The sequence below is a fragment of the Oncorhynchus mykiss genome, chromosome 4, assembly GCF_013265735.2.
Source record: "Oncorhynchus mykiss isolate Arlee chromosome 4, USDA_OmykA_1.1, whole genome shotgun sequence".
NCBI lineage: Eukaryota > Metazoa > Chordata > Actinopteri > Salmoniformes > Salmonidae > Oncorhynchus > Oncorhynchus mykiss.
The window spans coordinates 44,683,055-44,695,554 of record NC_048568.1 but is presented as its reverse complement, the minus strand read 5'-3'; the positions used below and the strand labels follow the sequence as shown (position 1 = coordinate 44,695,554).

General features: G+C 47.6%; 1 protein-coding gene across 2 annotated transcripts in view; it reads right to left on the bottom strand.

The window, feature by feature from the left end:
* The window catches only part of nbas (NBAS subunit of NRZ tethering complex), a 299,089-nt gene that overhangs the window by 4,850 nt on the left and 281,739 nt on the right, over window positions 1-12,500 (bottom strand). For both annotated transcript variants that reach the window (XM_036976424.1, XM_036976425.1), the window contains 2 exons: window positions 3,860-3,999; window positions 505-658 (listed from right to left, as the gene is read on the bottom strand). In XM_036976424.1, the coding sequence (XP_036832319.1) occupies window positions 505-658; window positions 3,860-3,999 (294 nt within the window). The remainder of the gene's footprint in view (window positions 1-504; window positions 659-3,859; window positions 4,000-12,500) is intronic.

The window sequence follows — 12,500 nt, the reverse complement described above, 5'->3', positions numbered from 1 at the left end:
ACTACACTGTCTAGTTCTATACAGAATACCATTATACTACACTGTCTAGTTCTATACACAGAATACCATTATACTACACTGTCTAATTCTACACAGAATACCATTATACTACATTGTCTAGTTCTACACACAGAATACCATTATACTACTGTCTAGTTCTACACAGAATACCATTATACTACTGTCTAGTTCTACACACAGAATACCATTATACTACACTGTCTAGTTCTACACAGAATACCATTATACTACACTGTCTAGTTCTATACACAGAATACCATTATACTACAGTGTCTAGTTCTACACAGAATACCATTATACTACACTGTCTAGTTCTATACACAGAATAGCATTATACTACACTGTCTAGTTCTATACACAGAATACCATTATACTACACTGTCTAGTTCTACACAGAATACCATTATACTACACTGTCTAGTTCTACACAGAATACCATTATACTACACTGTCTAGTTCTATACACACACCGGTAGGTGTTACCTGTGCAGGTAGTTTGTGTTTGGAGGGGTAGAGGGAGCGGACCATGTTCATGATCTCCTGACCCAGGTCCAGTCTGACCTCTGACCCGTGACCTCTGCAGCATTCTATTAAGCTGGAGGTCAACACGACCCAGGGGTTACGCTCACACTGAGCACTGAGGAGAGATGCAGAAAGAGAGGTTACTGTGTGGGTCTGTAAAATGTGTTGGTTCAAAACTATAACAGAAGACAGGAGGAGAGGAGGAACAGAAGGAGGGCTGAGGAGAAGACGGGACAACTGAGGAGAAGACGGGACAACTGAGGAGAAGACAGGACAACTGAGGAGAAGACGGGACAACTGAGGAGAAGACGGGACAACTGGGGAGAAGACGGGACAACTGGGGAGAAGACGGGACAACTGAGGAGAAGACGGGACAACTGAGGAGAAGACGGGACAACTGAGGAGAAGACGGGACAACTGAGGAGAAGACGGGACAACTGAGGAGAAGACGGGACAACTGAGGAGAAGACGGGATAACTGGGGAGAAGACGGGACAACTGGGGAGAAGACGGGACAACTGGGGAGAAGACGGGACAACTGGGGAGAAGACGGGACAACTGAGGAGAAGACGGGACAACTGAGGAGAAGACGGGACAACTGAGGAGAAGACGGGACAACTGAGGAGAAGACGGGACAACTGGGGAGAAGACGGGACAACTGAGGAGAAGACGGGACAACTGAGGAGAAGACGGGACAACTGAGGAGAAGACGGGACAACTGAGGAGAAGACGGGACAACTGAGGAGAAGACGGGACAACTGAGGAGAAGACGGGACAACTGAGGAGAAGACGGGACAACTGAGGAGAAGACGGGACAACTGAGGAGAAGACGGGACAACTGAGGAGAAGACGGGACAACTGAGGAGAAGACGGGACAACTGAGGAGAAGACGGGACAACTGAGGAGAAGACGGGACAACTGAGGAGAAGACGGGATAACTGAGGAGAAGACGGGACAACTGGGGAGAAGACGGGACAACTGGGGAGAAGACGGGACAACTGAGGAGAAGACGGGACAACTGAGGAGAAGACGGGACAACTGAGGAGAAGACGGGACAACTGAGGAGAAGACGGGACAACTGAGGAGAAGACGGGACAACTGAGGAGAAGACGGGACAACTGGGGAGAAGACGGGACAACTGAGGAGAAGACAGGACAACTGAGGAGAAGACATGAGGAGGGATGAGGTTGAGGAGAAGACAGGAGGAGAGGAGGAACAGAACGAGGGATGAGACTGAGGAGAAGACAGGAGGAGAGGAGGAACAGAAGGAGGGATGAGACAGGAGAAAACAGGAGGAACAGGAGGGATGAGACTGAGGAGAAGACAGGAGGAGAGGAGGAACAGAACGAGGGATGAGACTGAGGAGAAGACAGGAGGAGAGGAGGAACAGAACGAGGGATGAGACTGAGGAGAAGACAGGAGGAGAGGAGGAACAGAAGGAGGGATGAGACAGGAGAAAACAGGAGGAACAGGAGGGATGAGACTGAGGAGAAGACAGGAGGAGAGGAGGAACAGAACGAGGGATGAGACTGAGGAGAAGACAGGAGGAGAGGAGGAACAGAACGAGGGATGAGACTGAGGAGAAGACAGGAGGAGAGGAGGAACAGAACGAGGAATGAGACTGAGGAGAAGACAGGAGGAGAGGAGGAACAGAACGAGGGATGAGACTGAGGAGAAGACAGGAGGAGAGGAGGAACAGAACGAGGGATGAGGTTGAGGAGAAGACCGGAGGAGAGGAGGAACAGAAGGAGGGATGAGGTTGAGGAGAAGACAGGAGAGAAGACAAGAGTAGAGAAGAAGAGAGGGAGCGAGGAGAGAGAAAGTAGACAGCCATTAATTTGGCTGATCAGCTCCCATCTGTCCTATTCATTTAGCTGGTCAGCTCTCATCTGTCCTATTCATTTAGCTGGTCAGCTCTCATCTGTCCTATTCATTTAGCTGGTCAGCTCTCATCTGTCCTATTCATTTAGCTGGTCAGCTCTCATCTGTCCTATTCATTTAGCTGGTCAGCTCTCATCTGTCCTATTCATTTAGCTGGTCAGCTCTGATCTGTCCTATTCATTTAGCTGGTCAGCTCTCATCTGTCCTATTCATTTAGCTGGTCAGCTCTCATCAGGGTTAGGGTCATGCCAGGGGTAGGGTCATACCAGGGTTAGGGTCATGCCAGGGTTAGGGTCATGCCAGGGTTAGGGTCATACCAGGGTTAGGGTCATGGTTAGGGTCATGCCAGGGGTAGGGTTAGGATCATGCCAGGGGTAGGGTTAGGGTCATGCCAGGGGTAGGGTTAGGATCATGCCAGGGGAAGGGTCATACCAGGGTTAGGGTCATGCCAGGGTTAGGGTCATACCAGGGTTAGGGTCATACCAGGGTTAGGGTCATACCAGGGTTAGGGTCATGCCAGGGGTAGGGTTAGGGTCATGCCAGGGGTAGGGTTAGGATCAGGGTCATGCCAGGGGTAGGGTTAGGGTCATGCCAGGGGTAGGGTTAGGATCAGGGTCATGCCAGGGGTAGGGTCAGGGTCATGCCAGGGGTAGGGTTAGGGTCATGCCAGGGGTAGGGTTAGGATCAGGGTCATGCCAGGGGTAGGGTTAGGGTCATGCCAGGGGTAGGGTTAGGATCAGGGTCATGCCAGGGGTAGGGTCAGGGTCATGCCAGGGGTAGGGTTAGGGTCATGCCAGGGGTAGGGTTAGGGTCAGTGTTAGGGTCATGCCAGGGGTAGGGTTAGGGTCATACCAGGGTTAGGGTTAGGGTTAGGGTTAAATTGCATTTTGAGAGAGAGAGAGAGATGTCTCTATTCCTTTGAACACTTTGTGAGTGTAGAGACTCTCTCTCATTTAAGGTCTTTATTGGGAAACATGTTAACAAAGCAAGTTAAGTTTTTTGTTGTTGTTGCGTAATCTCAGTGGTTCTAAATCAAGTTGTTTAGGAGTCACTACTAAAATCTGAAGTGATTTTACCCACGCACCGTTACCGTTTCTCTGCCTCCTCCCCCCTCTCCACCCCTCCTTCTCTCCTTTCCCCCCTCCTCTCCTTTCTCCCCTCCTTCCACCCCTCCTTCTCTCCTTTCCCCCCTCCTTCTCTCCTTTCCCCCCTCCTTCCACCCCTCCTTCTCTCCTTTCCCCCCTCCTTCCACCTCTCCTTCCCCCCCCCCCTCCTTCTCTCCCTCCTCCCACTCATTCTCTCCCTCTTTCCCCCTCTCTTTCTCTCCCTCCTTAATATCATGCCTGCCCCTCCCTCCCTCCTGCTTTGCATCAAACTGTTTAAAGGGGAGTGAATGAGTGCAACCCTTGGGAGACCATCATATCAAATACACTTACACTTCCTCTTTCATCATAGGTGGCCACGCCTGGAGGAGGAGCATCAGCTGCTGAAACTCCTCCCACTTCCTGCTGTCGCCTAGCAGCTGGAGGAAGAGACGATACCTTTTCTCCTCATTGTCTATGTCATCCATCTCCACCTGACAGAGAGAGAGAGGAGGGGTGAGAGAGAAAGGGAAGGGGGAGAGAGAGGAGGGGGGAGAGAGAAAGAGAGAGGAGGGGGGAGAGAGAGGAGGGGGGAGAGAGAGGAGGGGGGAGAGAGAAAGAGAGAGGAGGGGGCAGAGAGAGGAGGGGGGAGAGAGAAAGAGAGAAGAGGGGGGAGAGAGATGAGGGGGGAGAGAGATGAGGGGGGAGAGAGATGAGGGGGGAGAGAGATGAGGGGGGAGAGAGATGAGGGGGGAGAGAGAGGAGGGGGGAGAGAGATGAGGGGGGAGAGAGATGAGGGGGGAGAGAGATGAGGGGGAGAGAGAGGAGGGGGAGAGAGAGGAGGGGGAGAGAGATGAGGTGGAGAGAGAGGAGGGGGGAGAGAGAGGAGGGGGGAGAGAGATGAGGGGGAGAGAGAGGAGGGGGAGAGAGAGGAGGGGGAGAGAGATGAGGGGGAGAGAGAGGAGGGGGAGAGAGAAGAGGGGGAGAGAGAGGAGGGGGAGAGAGAAGAGGGGGAGAGAGAGGAGGGGGAGAGAGATGAGGGGGGAGAGAAGCAGGAGGGAGAAAATTAAGATATAAAGTAAATCATTTCATCTGAGTCGTTCTCAGTGTGATTTAACAGTTCAGAGAACAGCTGATTTCTGTGGAACTAAGAGTCCTATCACGCACACACTATTAATATACCACCCCACAGACAGAGACAGACAGACAGCATACTAACACCCTACAGACAGAGACAGACAGACAGCATACTAACACCCCACAGACAGACAGACAGACAGACAGACAGACAGACAGACAGCCCTCCAGCCAGCCTGCCTGACAGACAGACATAATCCAACACTACACAAAGTAGGTCACACACCTGAAACATTCACACCTGGGCTTACACACACACACACACCTGGGCTTACACACACACACACACACACACACACAGAAAATGTTTACATTTGCAGCGCATACTAACGAGATGGTGTGTAATTAATTATCTGTCAGCGAGATTCTTACATTAAATGAACTAAAGGACAAGATACAAACCCTCAAACCCCAAAAGGCTTGTGGTTGGTAAACAAACTCCAGCTGTGGTGGCGAACGGTTGGATTTCTGAGACCAAAGCATTCTGGGTGACGCTGGTGTGTGAAGTGGTTGAAACTACGACTCTACCAAAGGGCAAGACTATTCCACGTGGAGCGTTGGCTACACGGCTGGAAGTGGTTCAACTCTGAGACTATCGATCCCTACAGAATAAGAGAAAATCTTAGATACAAATTACTAGTCAGCAGCTAGAAATGACGTAAACCTGGGACGAGAATACAGACAACCGTCGAAACATCTAATCTATGAGAACATTTCTAAATGGTACTCTGAAGTATCCACTCTAACCCTGAAATACTTTGATCTTCGGGGGAAACGCAACCAGAGAGACTCTGATCTCCAGCAGACGGATTCCGGGTTCCAACAGAGAAGACAACAATGACGTACACTGCAATTATTCTAGAATGAGCGGCCGTTCATCTGCGAAGGATTAGCATTTCAATGAATATAATTATAGACTGTGTGTAATGAATCCATTTGTCTTTTCCCGCTCTCTCTCAGTCACCACCCCTTTTCCTTTGTCCACCAAACCGCCATATCGGCTTGGTCCACTAGGGACTCTTTTCTATCATTGTTACTAACCGATATCTATTGTCTGTTTCTGATGTATTTCTGTGATTATTTAGCTAGTTAGCTAGTAAATAATTGAGCCAATTGGTGTATGGGATGATTCATAGTAGAGGCTGGGTTCGTGCAGATAACCAACAATTTACAAGGTTTTGATGAGACTGACGAAGGTAATAATAATTAATTAATAGAAAAGTAATTGATCAGATATTCAAATATCTGAAGCGTTACATTCGGTAGATTATAACTTTGCAAATGTGAAAATTTTAAGTGACTTCCTAGTTAATTAAATGTACATTAGTTTAATCATAATAATTACAGAGAATTGAGACTTCACATTTAAAGATACTAAATACACAACACAGATTATTCATGCCAGGGGTATTCCATATTATATATCCATATTCCAATAGGCTATACTTAAACTCTTCAACATCATCCTCAGCTCTGGCATCTTTCCCCAATATTTGGAACCAAGGACTGATCACCTCAAATCATAAAATTGGAAAGAAATTTGACCACAATAATTACCCTGGAATATATGTCAACAGCAATCTTAAACAAATACTCTGCAGACTCCAACAATTCGTCAATGAAAACAATGTCCTGAGAAAATGTCAAATTGTCTTTTTTACCAAATTACCGTACAACCGACCACGTATTCACCCTGCATAACCAATCAGTGTGCGGCTAAAATTGGCATAAAAAACACACATTTCTTTCTATGGGCCTTTGTGTGAGACAGTGATGCAGCTTAAGCCCCACCCTCTTCAACATACAGTGGGGAGAACAAGTATTTGAGATGCTTCTTACGGAGCCACTCCTTAGTTGCCCTGGCTGTGTGTTTCGGGTCGTTGTCATGCTGGAAGACCCAGCCATGACCCATCTTCAATGCTCTTACTGAGGGAAGGAGGTTGTTGGCCAAGATCTTGCGATACATGGCCCCATCCATCCTCCCCTCAATACGGTGCAGTCGTCCTGTCCCCTTTGCAGAAAAGCATCCCCAAAGATGATGTTTCCACCTCCATGCTTCACGGTTGGGATGGTGTTCATAGGGTTGTACTCATCCTTCTTCTTCCTCCAAACACGGCGACTGCATGACCTTCTCCCATTCCTCCTCTGGATCATCCAGATGGTCATTGGCAAACTTCAGACGGGCCTGGACATGCGCTGGCTTGAGCAGGGGGACCTTGCGTGCGCTGGAGGATTTTAATCCATGACGGCGTTGTGTGTTACTAATGGTTTTCTTTGAGACTGTGGTCCCAGCTCTCTTCAGGTCATTGACCAGGTCCTGCCATGTAGTTCTGGGCTGATCCCTCACCTTCCTCATGATCATTGATGCCCCAACAAGGTTAGATCTTGCATGGAGCCCCAGACTGAGGGTGATTGACCGTCATCTTGAACTTCTTCCATTTTCTAATAATTGCGCCAACAGTTGTTGCCTTCTCACCAAGCTGCTTGCCTATTGTCCTGTAGCCCATCCCAGCCTTGTGCAGGTCTACAATTTTATCCCTGATGTCCTTACACAGCTCTCTGGTCTTGGCCATTGTGGAGACGTTGGAGTCTGCAGGATTGAGTGTATGGACAGGTGTCTTTTATACAGGTAACGAGTTCAAACAGGTGCAGTTAATACAGGTAATGAGTGGAGAACAAGAGGGCTTAAAACTAACAGGTCTGGGAGAGCGGAATTCTCACTGGTTGGTAGGTGATCAAATACTTATGTCATGCAATAAAATGAAAATGGATTCCGTCTCTCACAGGTGAAGTGTACCTATGATAAAAATTACAGACCTCTACATGCTTTGTAAGTAGGGTAACCTGCAAAATCGGCAGTGTATCAAATATTTGATCTCCCTACTGTATATATCAAGGAATTGGCGCGGGCACTAGAACAGTCTGCAGCACCCGGCCTCACCCTACTAGAATCTGAAGTCAAATGTCTACTGTTTACTGATGATCTGGTGCTTCTGTCACCAACCAAGGAGGGTCTACAGCAGCACCTAGGTCTTCTGCACAGATTCTGACAGACCTGGGCCCTGACAGACCTGGGCCCTGACAGACCTGGGCCCTGACAGACCTGGGCCCTAACAGACCTGGGCCCTGACAGACCTGGGCCCTGACAGACCTGGGCCCTGACAGTAAATCTCAGTAAGACAAAAATAATGGTGTTCCAAAAAAGGTCCAGTCGCCAGGACCACAAATACAAATTCCATCTAGACACCGACAAAAAACTATACATACCTCGGCCTAAACATCAGCACCACAGGTAACTTCCACAAAGCTTTGAACGATCTCAGAAACAAGGCAAGAAGGGCCTTCTATGCCATCAAAAGGAACATCAAATTTGACATCCCAATTAGGATCTGGCTAAAAATACTTGAATCAGTTATAGAACCCATTGACCTTTATGGTTGTGAGGTCTTGGGTCCAACCAAGACTTCACTAAATAGGATAAACACCAAATTGAGACACAGCATGCAAAAATATATACTTTGTGTACAACACAAAACCCCAAACAATGCAGGCAGAGCAGAACTAAGACTTTACCCGCTAGCTATCAAAATCCAGAAAAGATCTGTTCAATTCTACAACCACCTAAAAGGAAGTGATTCCCAAACCTTCCATAACAAAGCCATCACCTACAGAGAGATGAACCTGGAGAAGAGTCCCCTAAGCAAGCTGGTCCTGGGGCTCTGTTCACAAACACAAACACACCCCACAGAGCCCCAGGACAGCAGCACAATTAGACCCAACCAAATCATGAGAAAACAAAAAGATAATTACTTGACACCTTGGGAAAAATAAACTAAAAAACAGAGCAAACTAGAATGCTATTTGGCCCTAAACAGAGAGTACACAGCGGCAGAATACCTGTCCACTGTGACTGACCCAAACTGAAGGGAAGCTGGCTCAAGAGAATACTCAGGTGGAAACTGAGCTGCACTTCCTAACCTCCTGCCAAATATATGACCATATTAGAGACACATATTTCCCTCAGATTACACAGATCCACAAAGAATTTAAAAACTAAATCAAACATTAATGAACTCCCATATCTGTTAGGCGAAATACCGCCGCGTGCGGTGTGACATCACAGTGGCCCGTTGCCATGACAAAAGGGCTACCAATGGAGAACACACACCGTTGTAAATACAACCCATATCTGTTGATCTTCCCTTTCGTACTTCAACGATTTGCACATTGTTACAACACTGTACAACACAGCCAATAATATAACATTTGCCATGTCTATATTCTCCTAAAACTGGTGAGCGTAAAGTTCATTAACATTTCCATCGTTTTTTTCCCTCGTTAGTCTACTCCATTTGTTTGGCAATGTAAAGATATGTTTCACATACCAATAAAGTCCTTTGAATTGAATTGAGAGAGAGAGAGAGAGAGAGGGATGGATGGATGGGGAGAGAGGATAAAAGGAAGAGTGAGGGAGAGAGAAAGGGGGAAGGAGGAGGAAGGAGTGGGAGGAGAGGAGGCTGTCAAGAAGAAAGAAAATGCCATAACATTTACCAGGAAGGTTTTGAGTGATTAAAATAAACTGCCCCCCCCATCCTACTCGCCTTTTAACCCACATCGCTCCCATCTCTCTCTCCAACTATCTCGACCCCTCTCTCTCTCTCCAACTATCTCAACCCCTCTCTCTCTCTCTCCAACTATCTCAACCCCTCTCTCTCCAACTATCTCAACCCCTCTCTCTCTCTCTCCAACTATCTCAACCCCTCTCTCTCTCTCTCCAACTATCTCAACCCCTCTCTCTCTCCAACTATCTCAACCCCTCTCTCTCTCTCCAACTATCTCAACCCCTCTCTCTCTCTCCAACTATCTCAACCCCTCTCTCTCTCTCCAACTATCTCAACCCCTCTCTCTCTCTCCAACTATCTCAACCCCCCTCTCTCTCTCCAACTATCTCAACCCCCCTCTCTCTCCAACTATCTCAACCCCCCTCTCTCTCCAACTATCTCAACCCCCCTCTCTCTCCAACTATCTCAACCCCCCTCTCTCTCCAACTATCTCAACCCCCCTCTCTCTCCAACTATCTCAACCCCTCTCTCTCTCCAACTATCTCAACCCCTCTCTCTCTCTCCAACTACCTCAACCCCTCTCTCTCTCCAACTACCTCAACCCCTCTCTCTCTCCAACTATCTCAACCCCCCTCTCTCTCCAACTATCTCAATCCCCCTCCCTCTCCAACTATCTCAACCCCTCTCTCTCTCCAACTATCTCAACCCCTCTCTCTCTTGCCTTATTTTACCTTCAGCCCATCTCCCCTCTCCATAGTAAAATCAATTAGTGTTCTTGCTAGCTGAATTATCAGGTTTATAATGTGTGTATGTATGAGTGTGTGTGAGCGCGCCAGCTGAGTGGCTGGATTAAGAGCTATTGATGTAATGACATCACACTGAGTGCTCTCGTTTCACACACACACACACACACACACACACACACACACACACACACACACACACACACACACACACACACACACACACACACACACACACACACACACACACACACCAGGGCTTTTAATCAGGCACACACACAGAGATGATGTTTCTCAGTGCCTGGTGTGTAAGCATTGAGCCAGTGTGTTTCTGTTGACTGCTCAACGTGGAGGGTTATACACAGACACATCTACACAATGAATCCACCCCCAGTAACAGTAGCAGTTTGACCATGCGGTGACTGTGGTTAACCAGTTACATCCTCACTGCACTACCAGTCAAACGTTTTAGGACTCATCTACTCATTCCAGGGTTTTTCTTTATTTTTACTATTTTCTACAATGTAGAATAATAGCGAAGACATCAACACTATGAAATAACACACATGGAATCATTTAGTAACCAAAAAAGTGTTAAATAAATCAAAATATATTTTCTATTTGAGATACTTTAAAGTAGCCTCCCTTTGCCTTGATGACAGCTTTGCACACTCCTGGCATTCTGTCAACCAGCTTTATGAGGTAGTCACCTGGAATGCATTTCAATTAACAGGTGTCCCTTGTTAAACTTAAATTTGTGGAATTTCTTTCCTTCTAAATGCATTTGCGCCAATCAGTTGTGTTGTTACCTCTGCTGCAAAGGATAAGTTCATCAGAGTTACCAGCCTCAGAAATTGCAGCCCAAACAAAATGCTTCACAGAGTTCAAGTAACAGACACATCTCAACATCAACTGTTCAGAGGAGACTGTGTGAATCAGGCCTTCATGGTTGAATTGCTGCAAAGAAACCACTACTAAAGGACACCAATAAGAAGAAGAGACTATCTTGGGCCAAGAAACACGAGCAATGGACAATAGACCGGTGGAAATCTGTCCTCTGGTCTGATGAGACATTTTTGGTTCCAACCGCCGTGTCTTTGTGAGATGCAGAGTAGGTGAACGGATGATTTCTGCTTGTGTGGTTCCCACTGTGAAGCATGGAGGAGGAGGTGTGATGGTGTGGGGGTGCTTTGCTGGTGACATTGTCTGTGATTTATTTAGAATTCAAGGCACACTTAACCAGCATGGTTACCACAGCATTCTGCAGTGATACACCATCCCATCTGGTTTGCGCTCAGTGGGACTATCATTTGTTTTCAACAGGACAATGACCCAACACACCTCCAGGCTGTGTAAGGGCTATTTGACCAAGAAGGAGAGTGATGGAGTGCTGCATCAGATGACCTGGCCTCCACAATCACCTGACCTCAACCCAATTGAGATGGCTTGGGATGAGTTGGACCGCAGTGAAGTAAAAGAAGCCAACAAGTGCTCAGCATATGTGGGAACTCATTTAAAACTGTTGGAAAAGCATTGCAGGTGAAGCTGGTTGAGAGAATGCAAAGCTGTCATCAAGGCAAATGGTGCTTACTTTGAAGAATCTAGAAAATATAAAATACATTGATTTGTTTAACACTTTGTTGGTTACTACATGATTCCATGTGTGTTATTTCATAGTTTTGATGTCTTCACTAGTATTCTACAATGTAGAACAAAGTCAAAATAAGGAAAAACCCTGGAATGAGTAGATGTGTCCTAACTGTTGACTGGTACTGTCAAGAGATAGATGGAGAGATAGATGGAGAGCGATGGCGAGAGAGAGAGAGATTGAAGGCGAGAGATTGAGCGCGCAAAAGAGAGAGAGAGATGGAGAGAGAGAGAGAGACATAGAGAGAGAGAGGTGAAGGAGACCTAGATAGTGGAAGGTTAAGCGGGGGGGGAGAGGTGGAATGGGAGGAAGAGGAATGGAGAGGTAGAAAGAGAGAGAGACAGAGAGAGGAACAGAGAAAGAGAGAGGTGAAGGAGACCTAGATAGTGGAATGGGAGGAAGAGGAATGGAGAGGTAGAAAGAGAGTGATCTCCTCTCACAGGTATTGAATAATGCAGAGGCCTGCAGAGACAGAGAGACTGGCAAACATTTAAAACAGCCAATCTGTCATGCAACAGGTCAGGGGTCACTGCAGTGACGTGGCCAATCAGCTTTAATTTATACTGCTAGACTCTGCCCATCCTGACTAAATGACATCAGGTCTTCACTGGAGGAGAGGAGGGAAGGAAGAGGGGAGGAGGAGAGGTGAGGAGAGAGGGAAAGAGGAGAGGTGGGAGGAGAGAGGAGAGGTGGGAGGAGGAGAGGAGGGAGGAGGAGAGAGGAGAGGTGGGAGGAGGAGAGGAGGGAAGGAAGAGGGGAGGAGGAGAGGTGAAGAGAGCGGGAGAGAGGAGAGGTGGGAGGAGGAGAGAGGAGAGGTGGGAGGAGGAGAGGAGGGAAGGAAGAGGGGAGGAGGAGAGGTGAAGAGAGCGGGAGAGAGGAGAGGTGGGAGGAGGAGAGAGGAGAGG